Genomic DNA, 20,746 nt, shown 5'->3' with positions numbered 1-20,746 from the left:
TACTTCTTTGTATCATATCGGCATTTAAAAAAAAATTAGCAAATATATTATTTGATATAAGAATTTTCTTACGTCATGATTGAATCTAATAAAAATCTCAGTTGTACACATAAAAGTATTTTTTTCTTAAGTTACACTGTAGTAATAAGTATAACTTATTAAACATAAGTGTCTTTATTTTAAAAGCCATAGTGTCGCAACACAGAGGAATTACAGAATTTGATTGAGAAAAAACGAGAAAAAAACCGGTAACAAAATGGTCTTCGAATCTATTGTTGCGGAGCTTCTTAACAAGGTGATCGGCGAGTACATTGAGAATTTGGATTATAGTCAGCTTAAAGTCAGTCTCTGGGGAGGTAAGAATGCAATGTGATTTTATTACTCGATAACAATTATGTATTGTAAAAAAAAACTCTTTGCTTTCAGGCGATCTTGTGTTAAATGATTTGTTGATAAAAGAGTCTGCGTTAGATGTGTTGGACCTTCCAGTGAGATTAGAATATGGTCGTTTAGGTACAAAAATTATTTATTTATTTATTATTTATTAATATATATATATTATAATAATTAAATCTTAATACAAAATATCGACTATTAAGTTTAATATAGTACAAAATAACATAAAAATTACTATTTTACAATAAAATCCTTTTAGGAAAATTGATATTGAAAATCCCGTTCAAAGATATGTGGAACGGTCAGATTGATGCGATAGTTGAGGAACTGTTTATATTAGTAGTGCCTACAAGTCAAGTTTCGTACAATGAAGATAAAGAAACGAAAACACAATTGGAAGCGAAACGAGCGGAACTCGCGAGAGTGGAAAAAAGGAAACAATTAGCAGAGATAAAATGTAATTAGATACTTATATTTTTTAAATAAATTAGTAAAAAGAAGTCTAGAATTTTGTGATCGTATGATAATAAAATTATAAAAATAAAATTTTTATAATTATTTATTCAATTTAATATTGCTTCTTAATTTATTTTAAATATTTGTAATTTTTATAAAAATTATCTGAGTATAGAAATATATATATATGTGTGTGTGTGTGTGTGTGTGTGTGTGTGTATGCAAAGATGTATGTCCAATATTTAATTTTAATTTTAATTTTTTTAAATAAGGTTTAAAAATTTTTTAACTCGTACAGCGCAAGAAAAACTGGACGACTCGATGGTCGAGAAGTTAGTCGCTCGCATGATCAAGAATATTCATGTGGAGATCAAGAGAATTCATGTGCGGTACGAAGACCATGTTACCTTCAAAGATCATCCGTTTTCTTTTGGCTTTACGCTAAATACCTTCGTCCTTGAGAGTTGTACAGACTCCTGGGAGACCACTGGCAATTTGAAGGACATGTATGTCATTCCACAAATCTTCAAATTGTGCAATCTGGATGGATTGGCTGCCTATCTCAATACAAGCGTGGAGCAATACAGCAAGAGCTCGCAGTCCTTGTATACCAATCTCTTTTGTAGCGGTATTGCAACCATGGACTATACTCCAATAGGCTACCAATATTTATTAGGACCAATCAATGTCAAGTCTAAACTCAGACTTAATCCCAAGCCCGAGTCTGACGGTAGTAATTATACCATCCCGAAGGTAATTTATCAATCTGGCAAGGAAAGATTCCACTATATCAGTTTATTAAAATAAGTGAATTTTATGAATTTTTTTTTTTAACTATTGATATCTGGGTAAACTTTTTTAAGGATGTAAAAAGACATTCTTATTATATGAAAAATTTGTATATAATAGAATTTAAAAAAAACAGCCTTTTTTTATAATTATGTCAACCATTTTCCACTTCAAAATAAATTCTTTTTTAATTAGATAGTTTATTGATACTATTTCCATTTCTAAAAAAAATATGAAGGTTGTTCAGTTAGTTTTTAAGTTATTCTGTACGTTGGACATAGTTAACATTATTATTTTTTTGTATTCAAAGAATCTCTTTATATTCTAAAAAAGTTTATTCAAACCATCAATGGAAATCAATCTGATCAATATATAATTCATTTGACATTCGCAATATTATCATATCTCCTGATAATTTTCTAAAAAAAATGATTAAAAAGTATTTATTTTTAGAACGGTTGCACTCTTTCTTAAATTATTTACTCCTTACAGTTGAGAGCTTTTCAAATTAGATTGAATCATTTTATATTTTGTTTTTTTTTTCACAGGTATGGTTGGATCTAGAGATGCAAAAATTACGGATTGGTTTAACGAAGCGTCAGTATCAGACCTTGGTACGGTTGGGAGAGGGTTTGGATCAGGCACAGAAAGCCGCACCATATCGAAAATATCGACCGAATTTGAAATTATATCGCGGTCACTACAAGGAATGGTGGCGTTTCGCATATACCTGCATCCTTGAGGAAACCGTGCGACGGTGTCATCGCAATTGGAACTGGGATCACATGAAGCTTCATCGCGATACTTGCCGCGCCTATGCCAAGGTCTATCAGATTAAACTGACAACGAAGAAACTAGCAAAAGAGATCGAGGAACGGTTGACAAACTATGAAAGGAAACTAGACATCTTCAACTTGGTGATTATCCGACAGCAGATCGAGATGGAAGTTGAGAGACTGGCAGAGCGGGAGAAGACTCTGAAAGCGAATCGAGGTTGGTTCGGTTTCCTGTGGACCAATTCGCAGGTCGAGGAGACGAAGGAGCTCAACTCTGCTGCAGCCATTATGCGCAGGTTTATTGCTAAACATTTTAATAAACCAAATTTTCAGAAAATTTTGGCATACTTTTAGAGATTTTTATATACTTCAACTATCCTGTAAAATTTGTCTTTAACGAATTGTGAGATCGACGTATATTAAATTCAAAGTAATTTTATCTGGCTCGTATTAACAATAATAAAATAAGATAATAGACAAAAGGGTGTCAGTTTTTTTAAATAATAACTATATTTGTGTTAGTAAATATATTTTGCGATCATTTATTGGCTTATTCTCGTCTTAGCTTATTATTATTTTTAACGAACATAACGTTTAGCATATTAATAATGATGATATTATGATACGTTTAATATATTAATAATGATGATATGATTAGGTTCGAAGAAGCGATGACACCACAGGAGAAGGAGAAACTCTATCGGGCGATTGACTATCAGGAGAACTCCGCGCCCACGCATTATCCAGAAACATATGAGATGATCGACACACATTTCCTTTTACATGGTCTGCAAATTTCTCTACTGGACACGGACAAGGAGCATCCGTGTGTCTTAGACCTGCAGCTACATGGCGTACGAGCTGGCTTCAAGTCACGACCATCCGCGAATGCGATCCTTATCACTGCCTCTATTAGCGACATGAAATTACTGGGCGCAACACAAAATGGTCGGGTGCCCTCACTCTTCATCCCAGAACATGGTAGCTCTGACTGCGCATTGCTGTCGGTCTCTTACGAGAAGAATCCGCTCGATAGGCTGTGCGGTGATCGTGTAGTCGTCAAGTCCCGATCCGTCGACATCATTTATGACGCGCAAACTATTAAAGAGCTAGTCGACATGTTTAAGGTATTCTTTTTAATCTTCGAATGCACAATGCATTCGCAGAAAATAGAAAAACTTTTTAAACACTAACTAAAATTTTTCTTGAATTTATCTTATAATTTTTTTCTTATTTTTTGCAATCTATTCATTTAATATAGATGAATATTTTTCAGGTGCAAGACTCTTCCACGCTAAGTCAGCTGCAAACAGCCGCGGCAGAACAATTGGAAGGCCTGAAGGAAATGTCGGCACTCGGATTGGAATATGCTATAGAAAAGCATTCGATATTGGACATACAAGTAGATATGCAGGCATCACAACTTATCATACCGCACGGAGGTCTCTATGAAGACTCGAAAGCATTGATTGTTGTAAACCTAGGTAGTCTAAAGATGCATTCTTTGGAAAAGGGCAAGAGTGACTTGGCTGGGGTTAGCGTTAGACAGTTGGTTAGCATGGGCAAGAGCGAGGAGGAAGTATTGTTGCATCTAAGAGAGCACAGCTATGAAAAATTTGTTTTGAAGATAGTTAACTTTCAGGTAATAATAGTTTAATTTAATAGTCTAATTTACAATTTTAGTAGTTATACTATTGTAAATTAATGAATAATATATGGAAAGATGAAAAATGGAAGTCAAATATTACATAAAAAATTGATAAATATTATATAAATAAATACATTTGTGTTAGATCTATGTATTATATACAGGTGTCATCCTGTATAATAAATTAATTGATAAACAATAAAAGATATGCAGAGTGATAAGAATAAATAAATAATAGTTAATAGATAAAACTTCTGAAAATAATTTCTAATTCAAAATAATTATATTATTTTGTATATAATATTATTTTTTATAATAATAGTTATTTTCTTAAAATTTATTGCATTAGATATTGGTTTCGCTACCGAATGAAGAATGGCGATCAGCCTTGGCAAATACCGAGAGTTCTCTGACGTTACTTCATCCAACTACATTGGAAATTCAATTCCACAAGTGCCTAGTGACGGACGATCCTTTGTTGCCGAAATTACGGCTCCTCGGTCACCTACCTTCAGTTACAGTGAACATATCGGATGTTCGATTGCTTCAGGCGCTCTCAATCGCGCAGAGCATTTCTCAGGAGGAAAAACCTGGAGAGTTGCAGCGTACCTCTCTCTCCAAGTCCATTTCGCAGTTATCACTGAAGGAACTGGGCACTACAATATCCAACATCGCTGACAAAAGAAAGCAGCAACAAGCAACAGCCACTGCACCAATAAAGCAGACCACTGACTTGGAAATGAAATTCGAAATGAAGGAGTTTACGCTGTCGGTTTCCAGACAACGAGATGATGTCACGGTACCCTCGGAATTTATCAGGTTTGAAACGATGCTTCGTTTTATTTTAATTATCTTATATTGAAATTTTTTATTGACACCTGATGAAAATTTTTCTGAGAATTGTTTATATAATTTGTCATAATTTTTATATAAATTTTAGAAACTTTTCAGAATAATTTTATAACTTTTTTCTGAGAAAATTCTCAGATTTTTTTATATAAATTGAAATAGTTTTCAAAATGAATTTACATCTTTTAAAAATTTTTTCACCTAAGTAAATTCTGACATTTCCAAGAGATTCCTCGTTCTGTAATCGTTTGATGAAATCTTATAAAATCTGAAAATTAAGTTTAAGATATATTCCAGAAATCGTAGAAATTTTAGAATGAGAAATCTTAGAATATATCAGAATTATTATGTATATAAAAAATTTTCACATATATAAAAAATTTTTTAAGAAAAACTGTAGGCTGACTTTCTTATAGATGACTAGTAGTTGACTTTCTCCTTATTTCTAAAAAGTGTTCTAAATGTATGAAAATTTTATATATAGATAAATAATTTAAAATGCATAATGTAAATGATTCAAATAATTAATTAATTAAATATATATTAAGAAGGGCTACAAACCAAGTGAAAACACTAAAATGTAAGTGCTAAGCAAAATATATATTAGCGCTAAAACAAATTAAAATAAAAATAAATAGAAATGAATGTATAATAAATGGCATTTTGATTCTGATCGGATCATTAAAATATTAGATCATTAAAATATTCGTGTAAAAACTTTCAATAAATTAATAGTATAAACATATTTGAAATAGCAACGGCCTATAACTAAAAATTACAAACTATGAAAATAAAAACTTTTTTAATTGTACTAACTTCAGCTGGATATACAAAAAGGTAATAAAATAACCTATTGTGGTTATCGCAACAGTAATAAAAATATTGCTATTCAATAGAGATCTTTAATTGTGCGCAAGATAATACAGAGAAATCTCGCAATACATTAGTTAATATATTAAGTTCATGTTGATGAAAAATAGCTAAAAAAATAATAAAACAGTCTATCAAAATATAAATACAAAGAATCAATAATATATCAATAAAAAAAATAACATCAATAAAATAAGGAACATTCGTTAATAAAAGGCTCATAAAAAAGGAAATCGTAGTACAAATACTTTCAAAATATTTTCAATGCTAAGTTAATAACATCAGTCAGAATGTGAAAAAATATAATATCGGTTGTAAAAATTGAAATTCAAAAAGCAATCAGTCTGTTAAAATAATATAAAGTATGAAAAAATATTCGTTGATAAAGAAGAGCTCATATAAAAAAGGAAAAAAATAAATACCTTAAAATAAATACCTTAAAATATATTAGTTCCAATATTAAATAAAATTATATCAGTCAGAATATAAAAATATCGATAGAACAAAAGGTTTAAAACTCGAAATACAAACAGTGTACTGATATGTGTACAGCAATAAGATAAATAAGCAATTTGCAATAGAGCTTTCTTGACATCCAAACCTATAATGAGAAAAACTGACGAGAAGTACAAAGGCACAAAGAAGGAGATACAAAATAAAAGAGAAAGACAATTAAGAGGAAGGAAAAGAACAGAAAACTAAGAAGGAGAAAGAGGCTAAATAATAGGAAAATAAGAGAGAGATTTATGTAGAGATCAGTATCGTTTTGCTTATTTACAGACTCTGTTTTTGCTTCTTTATATGAATCATCCGATATCAAGCATTTATTATAGAAAGATTCTCTATCAAGATTTCTCACTTTATCCCAATCAAATTCATTATTACTCCATTCGATGATTTGTAATGACTGATGGCGATCCCGTTTTTTTCCTTATATCAGATATATGTTCTTGCAGTCTGGTTTTTAGCTTTCTCTTGATTTGCTCAACGTAACTAGCATCACATAAGATATTGTGTATACGACTTTCTGATTAGAGAAAAAAATCGAGCTGATTTTTACCTCTTTTTATATTGTTTTTTAGGGTATGGAAATGGAATAAGCCAAATTATAGTTAATTTTCCAAGCAACTGCCTAAAGCTTTCAGAAATAGACTTGACGGGATGGTAAAAAACTTTTTAGCACAAATATTCTTGTTAAGAACGTGAAAATTTTGTGTACTGCTGTTCCTATGAATATGATAATTCAATCTATTATTGAGTGGAGAAGATGAAATGAAGTGAATAACAATTTTTAAAAATATATTGGTAATATCAATAAGATTTTTTTGCTAGAAAATAGGATGAGACAACAATATAACTCTGTCTACTGCACCTATGACAACAACCTCTTTTATGACATAATAAGTGAGAGTGGAAGTTAAGAAATCTTCTCGAGCAAATCGGTTTTTTATATCTATCAAAAATAATTGAGTTATTTTCAACAATGATGGTGATGTCTAAAAAATTCAATTTACCATTGGTCCCAATTTCCGTGATGAATTGTAATTTTTCTAAAGCAGAAGACTCAAGATCTTATAATACTATTTCAGGGTTATTATAAGGAACAATGGAAACACCAAAAATTTGTTTATAGAATACATTATTAAAAGAAAAAACAGTTAAATTCAAGACAAAGCGTATGGCTATAAGAAATTTGTCTAAAGGTATAGTATTCATAGATACATGACTCCATCTTCTCACGATGCTCTTAGATACCAATTCTATGGGAACATTTGTAAATAGCGAAATTATATCTAAAGATGCCAAAATATAGTCAGGATCAAAAAACCTTCCGTTTAGCTTGTCCACCAAATGAAAGCTGTTTTTCACCTGGCCTGTCTTTCAAGAATATTATTATGGATAACATTATGTAGAAATAGGGAAAAATAGTAAAGAACTGTTTATCGAAGAAACAATAACCCTTAACGGATTACCAACTTATGAATTTTAGATAAGGCTTTACAGGCTTATGAATTTTAGGTAAGCCATAGGAGAATTGCCATTTGTAGTCAATAATCTTTGATATACTGAGTCTTCTATATAGTCTTTGTTTTTCCAATATACTACGCAGATCGTTAGTCAATTTCTTAGTGGGATTCTTCTCTATTCTAAAATATGTGTATATATATATATCAATGTCTGAAAATATTTCTTCTATTTTTTGAACATAATCGGTCCTATCCAAAACTACGGTTACATTTCTCTTATCAGTACGTGTGACTAGCAAATTATTATTATCTTTAATAAATTCATTAGTAGATTCTAATCATGTTGATACCTGCTTATGTATCGAATTATAAGAAGGAAATTGTTAAGAAAATCTATTAAAAATTGAAACTGAATTGTTTTTGGTGAAATTAACAATATTCTTAGGATGATTATAAATGTTATTTTCTACATTTTTTATGAACTCGATCATAGTTCTTTGTATGTTATATTTACTAATAAGTAGACCGAAGCCTTCTCCCAATTAATAATAGTTAAACGTCTCTGAGAATATTAATATCACTTAAATTAATGAACCAATATTATCATGAGTCCAGATAAGATGTTTCCCCAAAATTATTAGAAGAAATAAAACTTTTTTGAGTTCATTAGACGTGTCTAAAACTAGGATTGTTATAGTATATTGAATTTGATAAATTTCAAATACCATACACGTATAAGAGATAGACTTAATCTGAGATTTTTTAGACATGATTTGTTTGCAACTATGAATTTTTTAATTAATTTTAAAAGTTTGATTCGCAAAATAAAAGTTGTTAATTTTGTTATTATATTATATGTTAGATATATAAAGAAGCTCCATAACAGATTCAAGATACATAATAAGTTCTTCTCATCAAGAATCAGATTAGAGATGTGAAATATATTAATTCTGATGGATTCTAGATGGCAATAAGCATCTCTAAGCTCCAAACGCAATATTGCTTTATCATTATTATTCTGTGTTCTTGTCGCTTATAATAAAAAAAAGACCTTTTTATATATCTAGCTAAAAAGCTAAAGTCCAATTAAAAAAGTTTTTATTTTTATAGTTTGTAATTTTTAGTTATAGCCGTTGCTATTTCAAATATGTTTATACTTATTAATTTATATTTATTAATTTATTGAAAGTTTTTACATGTCTAACATTGATAATGATCCAATCGGAGTCGAAACGCCGTTTGTTACATATTCATTTCTATTTATTTTTGTTTTAATTTTGTTTTAGTTACTAATATATTTCGCTTACTAATATATTTTGCTTAGCATTTACATTTTTATATTTTCATTTGATTTATAGCCTATATATTTACTTAATAAATAATTTAATTTGTATGAAAATTCTGAGAAAAATTTTTAGCAAGGACTTTAATGAAATCTTTCTGAATTTATTCCCTTCAGATTCCAGGTGTTGCAGCTGGAGGCGGAAATGTTACAACGTACGTACGATCAAGAGGTGCAGTTGAGACTGGGTGGCGTGCAGATGCGGCAACTATACGAGGGTCAGGAGATCTTCATGGTCAATACACCGATGTCGGCCGGCGGAGACGAGTATTTGATCATCATGCGATATGTAAATGTAAACAAGCGCTCGCCGGAGTTTATTACGCGTCACGGTTCTGTTGTGAAATTGCTTCGACTGGAATTCACCTCACTGGACACATTGTTACATCAAGAAGCTCTTATCGAGCTGCTGCGATTTAGCACGTACATTCAGGACTCAATGAACTCACTCGAAGATATTCAGAAGAAAGAAACCAAACGTTCTCGACCGATCCGTTTAACCTCTATTCAGGAAGAAACTTCTGGTTTTCTCAAAGAACAATTACAGAAACAAAGATTGAGACCCACCGGACGACGTAAAAAACAAACTGTTGAATTCATCGATCTAAAAGTAAATGCCAAGATTGGCTCGATTAATCTGAAGATTTCCAGCACCACCCGAGACATTACCGCGTTCTATATTGAAGGCATCAGCGCCAGTTTTCTCAGCAAGTCTTCGTATTTGCAAGTGAATGCTGATTTGACTTCTGTCAGTATTAAAGATCTGAATCCTGTTTCTATGTACAAGGATATAGTGACTGTGGAGGGTACTGAGTCTTTACAGGTAGGTGCTTTTATATTTATTTTATATTTTCAATTATTTCTTTAATCCTAATCGGCATTCGCGGCTCCAGTGAGCTTAGATATTTTTTTCAGAACTATATTGCGAAAAATTATTTGTAACAAATGCTTTTCAGAATCTCACAATTTTAAATTACATAATTTTATTTATTGTAATCATTTTGGAAATGAAAAATGAAAAAAATCGATTAATTATATTAAACAAAAATACATTAATTTAAAGTAAATTAGATCCGCAAAATTAGAAAATTTTAGAGCTAATATAAATTGGGATTAAAAGTAATTGTCATCTTTTATTTTCACATCAGATCCAAGTGGTAATGTATAACATCGAGGAATGGGAAAGAGACAAGAACAACATGTCTGTCAAGATATCGATGGGTTGCCATCGCATTGTCTTTTTGAATGCATTCGTCACCAGTGTTATGAATTTCCTAAACAATTTCCAAATGGCGCAGAAAGCTATCAAAGATGCATCGGCGGCGGCAGCAGAAGCTGCGAAGACTAACATTAAGGATGTCCAACAAAGTACCTCACGCATCGAGCTAAATGTTAGGATTAATGCACCCATTGTATACGTGCCGATGAACTCCAAGAACGAGCATAGCTTAATGCTAGACATGGGCAATCTTATGGTACAGAATGATAAGTTTATTCTGAATTGTAAATCAATTTAGCTCCAATTGAAGAATTTAGAAATTTTGTAGAATTAAATAGACACACGCGCGCGCGCGAATTACAAATCTATCATATTAATTTTATATGGAATCAATTTCGATAAATGATTACATTAGACTGATTTATAATGTTATTTTTATGAGACATATGTTATAATTATTGTGTGAACATAATAATTTTTTAACTAATGTTTCATATTTTAGAGTAAAAGATTATCATTTTTTTAATATTTGAGAAATAAAAAATATAAATTTAATTTAAATATAATTTATATAAAACTTATATAACTTATATAATTTATTTTAAATACGAAGTGCCACTACGGTCTGAATTAAGATGTTGAACTATTATATATAATAAAAAATAAATTCATATAAATAAATTAATTTCAGAAATGCGTGCCGATAAATGCGTGCTGATAATTGCGTGCTGATATATCGGACTTTCGACGCAATCAATCTGAAATATTAATAATCCCCCCCAAATTTCTCAAATTAATCTTAAAAAACTGTAATAAACTTATTGTGAAAAATATTTATTAATATTTCAGATTGCGTTGAAAGTCTGATAACCATATCAGCAATTATCATTTGAAATTAATTTATTTATGTGAATATATATATAATAGTTTAACATCTTAACAGATTGTAGTGGCGCTTCGTATTTAAAGTAATTAACATAATATTTAACATAAATCTTGTTTCCAATCTTATTGTAAATATAACTTATATACAAAAAAATAATAAATACGCCTCTATAAAATTCTATGGGAATAGATATGTAACGTCTTCAAAAAGCTGGATATAATGAACGAGGAAGTCGATGAATATCCCGTGGTTGATGAAATGAAAATCGAGTTGCAGAACTTGAAATTATCTCGAGTTCGACTGAACACAAAACAATTCATCAGCGAGAACGAGGTATTGCTGCTGGAACCAGTAACGTTTACGCTACTAATGAAACGAAATCTTTCTACCGCCTGGTTTACTTCTATTCCGGACATCGATATGTTTGGTAGATTGAACAAGATCAATCTACTGTTGAGTAAAGAGGATTACGTTACAGTTCTGAAAGTGCTGGAGCAGAATCTGGGCGAGACTTTTGAAGACTCCAAACCTGTGCAAGCTGTGCCATCCGCTGTGAAATCCGAATACAGCGGAAACCTTGAGGTGAATAATCATTGTGATAATATACAACAATTATAAAATTTTCAATTATTAAATTACACTGTGTGACAAAGTTTCTATTTCTCAACACTGAATGGTGATTCTCATATATTATTTTTAATAAAAGGTTTTATATCATTACATTAATTATTTTTTTGTATATTACAAAAATTAGTTAAATTTTTTATAATTATGTTACTGCATTATATAAAGAATTTAAAGTAATGTTTCTAAAAATTAAAGAATGTAGAATTTTTTCGAAAGTATATTCTTTAGTATAAAAAAATTTTGCGAGGAACATCCCTTACTTGTTGAAAAACAGAAAAGTTGAAAATTTGTTGCACAGTGTTATTGACTAAATATATTTAACATTTGCTGTAAGATTCAACCGGTCTACAAGTACGAGATCGACGGATCGCGAGAAATACCATTGATTGAAACACAGGAACGACACGCTCACACATCCGTGAAGTTTGAGTTTATTATGGATAGTCTGGTGATCAATCTCTTCACCGGTGGTTCTAAGTTATTGCAGTCGCAGACGTCACCGATGCATCTGCCCGAGCATGGACTGGCTCGTTTCAGTCTCACACATTTTGCTCTGAAAGGCCGTGTATTTGCAGACGGTTTACTGGCTACATCGATTCTTCTAATGAACTGTACGCTAGATGACATGCGGCAGAGTCGAGAGGGCTCGCTGGTGCGAATCATGGAAAGGACCAGCAGCGTGCCATTGTCAAGGCCAAGTGAGGATCATCTCGAAGAACACGTCAAATATAATGCCAGGAGTATGTTGGACGTGACAGTGCGCCAAAGCCCGAACGACACGTTCGCCGACGTGCGAGTGTTCTCTTTCAGCATCATTGTCTCCCTCGATTATCTTATGAAAATCAAGGATTTTTTCGATGTGAATGAACTGAACAAGACGGCTGTTACTTCTTCTTCGAAAAATGAATTGATGGCACCAAAGAAAAAGCCGGCGCAGCAGCAATCGGCCGCCTCGACACTCAAAATGTTAACTGTGAATCTACACGTGGAAAAGCCAGATATTATCTTGCTCGAAGACATGGACGATATCAACTCGAATTGCATAGTATTGAATACAGAATTGTTGCTGAAGATGCGTATTATGGGAGAGCATCAGGTGATCTCGGGTTCTATTAAAGATCTCTCGCTACTGGCGGGGATATATAATCCTGCGAAGAGGGCTGACTGGATCTATCAGGTATAGCACACATACACATAATATTCTATACATATTTACGTATATACATATTTATGTATGAAAAAGTTTAGCGGTAATTTAGAACGTGGATAAAAAATTATTTCAACAAGAAGTAAATATGTTTGGAAAAAATAATTCAGATAAAATAAAAAATTTTTATTTAAACTATAAGATCATGTTGTTAATATTAAATTGTTTTATATGTATACAACATTCAATTTTATTCAGAAAGTATAAATTTTCAATTCCAGTCACTTTTTATAGAGACACTTGTTATGATTAATTGATACTTTAATGATTAATTGAAATATATTAATTTAGATAGTTAAATCGTTATTGTCAAATAAATTTACAAAATTATTTAATCTTATATGTTTAATATTTATAAATAGATTCCCTTTAAATTATTATTGTTATTGTAAATCAAAGCCATCATAAAGTAACTTCTAATATTTATTTTATGTTAATTATTATTATTGTTAATTATTATCATAGGTTTTGAGGCCATGTAGTATTAGTGTAGCCGGTTCTACGCCAGAGGGAAAAGGGCTCCATTTAGAAGTTCGTTGCACGGATATACACATGTCTGTTTCGCCAGGTAATTTACGAATTTCATACTGATAGTACCTAATAAAATAAAATGTAACAATTTTCAGGTGTAATCGAAATATTGAATAAAGTCATTCACACGGTGACAAAGAAAGAGGAAGAGGACAAGGAAGTTGTTAAACCTGAGCCTAATTATGAAGGATTGTGGATTGTTACACCTTTTGAAGAGAATAATTATTGGTTTTTAAAGACAGGTTAATAATAAGTTGATAATTCGATGATTATTCGTTATACAAAAAAAATCTTATTTTTATTTGTTAAACCGTTGGATCAATTTATTTTAGAAGTTGCGATGGAAGCATTCGAAGAGTTTACGTATCCAGATGACGAAGTTGCAGCACCTTATAAGCCCGAATTAGCTATTATCTCGGCGCCGACAATTTTGTTTACTCTGGAGGCGGGTGTCGGCAACAAAACTTTGCCAATGTTACTGCTTCATGTAGGTTTCCAAAGCAACATTAACGATTGGAGCACAAAATCTGTAAGTTTACGAATCGTTTTTGTATTATTTTTTTTATTATTTATATTGAGGAATCAATTTTGATGAATTATTTTTTATTTTTGTGTAAGACTGTTTCTTGTAAGACTTTTTTATACTCAAAAAGAATAATTTTTGAAAATTTCACACCCTTTAATTTTTCGAATTTCCGCTTATTATTATCTAATATCCTTTATAACATCATTTTTTTACGTCTTTTCTCCATTCGTTATTTTTCTCAGAATTTGTGGATGATAGAACTTTTTTAACTTTATATTTTTTTCTAACAATTAAAAACATATAAGAATCACTATTCAGATGTAGAAAAATCTTCTTAATTATTTATCTTGTTCCTTATCATTATTATTATTCTCTTATGAGTATTATGGTTTACGTGACTTGTGTTCGCAGATGAGCATGGACTGCACGATGTCGGTGATAATGTCGTATTATAACAGTTGTCTTGCGTTGTGGGAACCATTGATCGAGCCAACAGAAAGCTCCACTAACGGTAAACGCATCTCAACGCCGTGGGAATTGAAAACGAAGGTATCTTTAGCATTCTTCCTATCATCTCTAATAAATATTTAGTTGATTGACGTCAATTTGTTTGTTAGGTTCAATTTAATGATATAATGCTAGACTCCAGAGGCGCTAGTGCAGTCAGCCCTACTTCGGAGAGCGAAGTCGAAGAATTACACCAGTCTACCAAGATGTCTATCGATATTACGTCTTTTGTAAGCAAAGTTTATCAGGATATAAATATCAAATTGATTATAGATGTGGATTATAGATATTTTTTGTGTTTCGTCTTAAATGATACAAAATTTTCTGTGAATTTTAATGAGATTTGTCGCAGCTAGCGCAATATTATTGGGAAATTATATGCCGAAAGAATGTAAGATCTCTCTTTTGTTTGGGATAGGATAATCTGGAGATAACTGTCACAAAGACGTGTTTAGATGTTCTAAAACAATTGGGTCAATCGTTTTCCTCGGCTATGGAGGCCAACGGGAAGAGTCCTACCAGAAAAGTGGCGCCGTATGTGCTGAAGAATGAGACCGGTCTGGCGATAATACTCGATCTGGAGCACAGTTTCTTCAAGGTCATTATAATAAAGAATCTTACATTTTTATTCACTTGTTTACTCAATGTAATTTTATAAATTAACATTTGATTTGATGATAAAATGATAATTTTATTAATATAAAAGACAAATATAAAATGTGTCTTTACAGATTTTTGATGATGGCTCGATAATAAGAGACCATAGCGACTCGTATATGGAAGTAATTCTCGAAACTGGTGCATCGATACAGCTTGCATCTAAGACGTCCAAGCTACTTGACACGCGTCTGATTGAACAGTTGAAAGTGGAGACCGTGAAAGACAAAGAAGATAGTAAATTCTCCATATCTGTAAGTCATTATATAATCGGAATATAAAACTGTATTCATGATTCTTTGACGTATCTGGAGTCAATCTATTGATGAAAATGTCGAAAATAGTCGATGACAAGCGATTGAAAGTAACTTTCAGATTACAAATAATAAAAAACATTAAAAACATAATTAAAAAACATTAAACAGATCAACAATCTGTTTTTAATATATCATGATATGACTTGATGAGTTTTGAAGTAATAAAATAAATGTTAGATTATTTTATCATTATTAATATAATTAACATAGTAATTTATAATAGTTTAAAGGCATTCAAAGCAAATTGGCGATACCTGTGTTGAGAGCAGATAAGAGATTCTTCTCTTTAAAGCATCGAAAGGATGGTTCGGAAGAATGGGGTATTGTGTCAGATATTATTGTGGAAGAAGGTAGTACGATCGTCACTCTGAGAAGCATTCTTCAGGTAAATAGAGGAGAACGAATCATATTTTATCAGTAATAATTAGCTCCTTGCATGTTATAGGTCCACAATCATTTCGCGCAGCCGATATCTGTTTATTACATGACGAGACGTGGAAACGAGGTGGAGTGCGTGGGCACAGTAGCACCGGATGAAAAACTTAATTTACCTCTAGATGCCGTGTACACCCCGACCAACATTTATTGGCTGTTTTTCAGCGTCAGCGGGTAAGTTCGCATTGTTTTATGTTAGCAATATTATTTTCTTGATTATTGTTTAAAGCTATTTAACGTAATTATGAAAATAAAATAAAATAGTAAAAAAATTTTTAAACATATATGTATAATATATATATCGTAAATGTAGGTAATTTCGGACAGTGTAGGTAGTAGGATGATTGAATTTAACAAAAGTACATGCTGTCCCAAATCATCTGCATTTGCAATACTCTTTCTTAAAAGTATAATATATAATATATTACAATTATAGATATATATTATAGATATATAATTATATATATATATATATATAATATATATTTTTATAAAATATAGATGACGAAAAATTTGGACGTATAATATTTTTAATGATCATATTTAATGTACTTTAGATATATGGTGTCAGTCGAACCATTTGTCTGGAAGGATCTGCAGAAAACTATTTCCATGACGAAATTATTGAAATGCGAGTCGCGATCTAAGCAAGATTCTACAGAACCATTTTATATACAGGTCGTTTTTATAATATATATATATATATATATTTCTTGCTTTAGACGTAGTTTCATTCGTTTAATAAAGTTGACAAATATTCTTAGTAGTAAATAATAGAGGAATACAGAATATTCGTTTATGCAGGCTGTGGGAGAGATCGAGCAGGTATATTTTGAGAATACCACTCGTCATACTATGGCTAGTACTGTCTACAATGTACATCTATACCCGTCTATATATCTGAAAAACTTTCTACCGATCGACATCATCATCTGTTTGCCTGGCACAGTTCAAGAAAACTTGCTCGAAGCAAGTGCCTCTATGCAACTTCCTACAATTGATCTAACCAAGTCAAGCATAATAATTAAGGTAAAACATATATCAATTAATAAAAATTTAATAATTATTATTAATAATTATAATTATTAATTATTACTTTTTATAAAACATAACATTTGCGATTTATTTATTTAAAATCACATCATCGAATAATATGTTATAGCTACCCAATTATCTGGAGAAGGATTGGTCATGCAGAGGCGAAATTATGGCGGATCCACCAGAGTTCGCGGTTTGGTCATTTGAGTCTTTCGACAGTGCGCAGAAAGTGGTTCTGGATCTTGGAATGCATACGTCTTACAAACATGGTTCGATTGTCATGGCGCTGTATTGTCCCTTCTGGATGCTGAACAAGACTGGTTTAATGTTATCCTATAGAGTATGTGTTTGCATAGTTTCGTCGCTTTTGATAACTTTACCTCTGCATACAGTTTGTAATTGATTATTATCTCTACTTATCAAAGAATCTCGAAAATTCCCTAAGATTTTCAAGTCTCAACCGCATTTTACAGAGAACCTCTTTTGCATCAGCCATACATTGCAGAATTCTTTATTGATACGCATTTTTCTTATGTCAAATAATATCTCTTGTATTAATGTTTGCTTCCTCGCTCGATCTTCAGCCTTTCTTATGTTCCTGTTAGTGTATCGTAAGACTAACCATTGCATCTTGCCATTAGTCTTGTATTCAACATGCTCCATTATTTTACAGAAATCAAGTAAGATTGGCAAAGAGCACTCGAGTCCGATAAAGGTAGAGATTTCCTGTTATCGTGCTGCATTATTGTGCTTCTCATAAATACCCATCTTGTATATTATTAGCAAAATTAGCTCTCAGAATTTTTTAATTCTACGCTATTATTATATGGAAAGAATAATTTTGCTAAAGTATTTAAATATTTAGCTAGATGCAGATCTAAAAATGATTTTGTTAAACTATCAAAATAATGTAGGACGCTTAAATAGATTGTTAGAATATTGAAATTTTTTGCAGCATTACTCACGCTTAAGTTTTCTGTACAATTATTTTGATGATCCAACAGAATTATTTTCCAATTTGTATCTATCTAATTTATTAAAAATTTTTTAATATTTTAACAAAATTGTTCTTTTTGTGCGAATTGTTAATAATTATACACATTTACATAATTATATAATAATTATACAATGACTTCTAGAATAATTATACATCGCTTAAATCAAATCAAATTTTTTTTATTGAATAGACGTCGATATTCATCACTTTATTCGTGAAAATGTATGTGTAAACGTCTTTCAGAAATTCGTTTCTGCTATGAAACCTCATCGACAACGCGCACAGTACAGGAAGAGGAAAACTCGCGCGGTGACACATCGCTTTATTTCAATACTATCGCTGTTCTCGTGTTCGCTTGTGTCCGCAAGACTTAATCATTGTCAAATAACAATCGTCTAATCTAATCGTGCCACCGGAACTGAACGGCTTCAAACTGTGTTAGATTATCATTGTATTAGTCGATCAATGTGTCGATTTTTACAATTGCATTTTTTCAAATATAAGTCATATATAAATTAATAGTAATTAGCTAACATCATTATGTATAACTGTGCTTTATTGCACACGCTACTTATTTTCTGTTTTCTTAATCCTCTCTATTTTTAATTAATTTCTATTTCTATTTCTTTTAATAACTGTATTTTTAAATATGTCAATCTTTCCTCGATCGTTTCCTCATTTTTAGATATAAAACATTCTGATTGCAACGCAAAATCGACAAAGTTTGTATAACAAGCAAATATTATGGAGGTGTTAGTTATTTGTTCTTAACTGCATGATGTGAAGGTATTTTTGATAAATTAAACGTCGAGATTAATTTATATCGATTGCTGTTTCCAGACAGCAGATGATTTCTTGAATATCTTGTATCATCCAGAGCATTTCAAGGGACCTATTCTATTCTCGTTCCGCTCCAAAGCTTTCTTTGGCAAGAAGAAAGCCATGATCAGAGTAGAAGATGGAGAGTGGTCCGAAAAATTTTCCATCGATGTCGCGGGTAGCGAGGGTGTGGTGACCTGTAAATACAATGGAATGATATATCAGGTTCTTATATCGTTAATTTTTATTCTTTTTTTTTGTTTACATTAAACGCATTTAACGCATCTGTTAACAAATTAATAATAATATAATATATTTAAGATAAATAGAGAATAAAACAAGAAATAAATATAAATAAAGCTCTAGTTTTTCTGTTACAGATCGGAGTACACAATCAGCTGACATACAACTCGTTGACCAAACAGATCACGTTTACTCCATACTACATACTTATCAACAACGCAGATTTTCTTATAGAATGCCAGGAGGGTGACCGACCAGCTGATCCGATGATCAAAGTAGATATAAGAAATTCTATTACTATAGAAATCTTTTAGTGAAATATTGCACTACAATATCACTGCTGTATGCCAAGGTATCTCCTGGTGAATGCGCGGCACTGTGGCCTCGAATCGAACATGATAACAAGACTCTAAAGGCTAAAGTCGCAAGTCAACCCGAGAAAACCGCGGCATTTATTTATACCGACAGTCACACAACTCTGCTGAAATTGGACAATAAGGTAATGAAACATAGTAACAAAGGGTAATAATTAACTTTACACATAATTTATTTATGTGCTGTGAGCACAATTAACTAGAATAAATAATGAAATATTCATGTTTTGTACTTCTAACAAAATATTTTTCATAGTACGGAGGAATCAATATAGATGTCCAAATCAACGAGGGTGGCGTTTACATCTCCATGTCGGCCTACGTCCCAGGCAACGCGCCAGCTATGATCATCAATCATACGCCACATACTATCAATCTATGGGAAAAAGGTTCTCTCAACGTTAGGTAAGTTGGGAATACACCGGCGAGATCATTAATTCTTGATGAGTCAGCTGTTTTTTTTTTTTTTCTTAAATAATCACCTGAGGATTTTTGTACCCTAATGAATTAAAATTATTATTATTATTAATAATAATAATAATTATTATTATTATTAATATTAATCTCAAGTTAAGCAGAAAGGTTTGCGGAGAATCACTCTGTATATTTATTCGATATGAACCGATTTGTACGTTGACAGATCCGTGCAGTCATACAATAGAATGTTTTATACCTGGGAAAATCCGGCAGGACCACGAAAACTAGTGTGGGAAGATAACAATGGCAAGGAAATCGAGGATAATCTTCGCAAGGTAAACAGAAGATGAAAAGCAAGCGGAAATATTCATAAAAGCGAATGAACATCATTCTCATTTCTTTTCCAGGATAATCTCGGTACTTTCCAACTACCGGAAATAGACGAGAAACTATTTTATGTTTCATTCCTAGACGGTACTCAGAGAGTGCTGCTATTTACTACAAATTTAAAGATTGCTGAAGATTGTCAGCTTGCTGGTGATCTGGAAATAATTGATCAGGAAATCACATTGAACATTCACGGCATTGGATTTTCTCTTGTGAATAACATCACCAAGTCCGAATTATTGTATATGTGCATCGCCAGGTAAGACTGCAGTCTTTTAATATTAAATTTTATTTACATGTACTTTTTTAAAAGTAATTTTTTAAAATTAAAATTATGTTTTTATTGGGAGTACAAATTAGTTCGATCCGTTTCCCTAAAGATAGCTCCAGTTTTTGTGAATGGTTCATAGTGACAGCTTTTGTGAATGGTTCATAGTGATTTGACGGTTTCAGAGAGGTCAAACAT

General features: G+C 31.5%; 1 protein-coding gene across 1 annotated transcript in view; it reads left to right on the top strand.

The window, feature by feature from the left end:
• Positions 1-256: 256 nt before the first annotated feature.
• LOC105621817 (vacuolar protein sorting-associated protein 13C) overlaps positions 257-20,746 on the top strand; it is a 25,388-nt gene continuing 4,898 nt past the window's right edge. The window contains exons 1-32 of the mRNA XM_012203265.1: positions 257-356; positions 427-513; positions 656-853; positions 1,151-1,605; positions 2,190-2,713; positions 3,076-3,544; positions 3,694-4,059; positions 4,415-4,884; positions 9,211-9,916; positions 10,242-10,568; positions 11,388-11,780; positions 12,160-13,002; positions 13,498-13,600; positions 13,659-13,805; positions 13,896-14,092; positions 14,501-14,638; positions 14,707-14,826; positions 15,015-15,194; positions 15,328-15,507; positions 15,794-15,955; positions 16,016-16,179; positions 16,563-16,683; positions 16,810-17,034; positions 17,168-17,383; positions 17,717-17,758; positions 18,284-18,349; positions 18,881-19,084; positions 19,240-19,377; positions 19,455-19,601; positions 19,733-19,881; positions 20,117-20,228; positions 20,301-20,539. Of these exons, the coding sequence (XP_012058655.1) occupies positions 257-356; positions 427-513; positions 656-853; positions 1,151-1,605; positions 2,190-2,713; positions 3,076-3,544; positions 3,694-4,059; positions 4,415-4,884; positions 9,211-9,916; positions 10,242-10,568; positions 11,388-11,780; positions 12,160-13,002; positions 13,498-13,600; positions 13,659-13,805; positions 13,896-14,092; positions 14,501-14,638; positions 14,707-14,826; positions 15,015-15,194; positions 15,328-15,507; positions 15,794-15,955; positions 16,016-16,179; positions 16,563-16,683; positions 16,810-17,034; positions 17,168-17,383; positions 17,717-17,758; positions 18,284-18,349; positions 18,881-19,084; positions 19,240-19,377; positions 19,455-19,601; positions 19,733-19,881; positions 20,117-20,228; positions 20,301-20,539 (7,988 nt within the window). The remainder of the gene's footprint in view (positions 357-426; positions 514-655; positions 854-1,150; positions 1,606-2,189; positions 2,714-3,075; positions 3,545-3,693; positions 4,060-4,414; positions 4,885-9,210; positions 9,917-10,241; positions 10,569-11,387; positions 11,781-12,159; positions 13,003-13,497; positions 13,601-13,658; positions 13,806-13,895; positions 14,093-14,500; positions 14,639-14,706; positions 14,827-15,014; positions 15,195-15,327; positions 15,508-15,793; positions 15,956-16,015; positions 16,180-16,562; positions 16,684-16,809; positions 17,035-17,167; positions 17,384-17,716; positions 17,759-18,283; positions 18,350-18,880; positions 19,085-19,239; positions 19,378-19,454; positions 19,602-19,732; positions 19,882-20,116; positions 20,229-20,300; positions 20,540-20,746) is intronic.

Source organism: Atta cephalotes (genome assembly GCF_000143395.1).
Source record: "Atta cephalotes unplaced genomic scaffold scaffold00037, whole genome shotgun sequence".
NCBI classification, from domain to species: Eukaryota; Metazoa; Arthropoda; class Insecta; order Hymenoptera; family Formicidae; genus Atta; species Atta cephalotes.
Note: the sequence above shows the minus strand (reverse complement) of the source record. Positions and strands in the feature narration are given on the sequence as shown.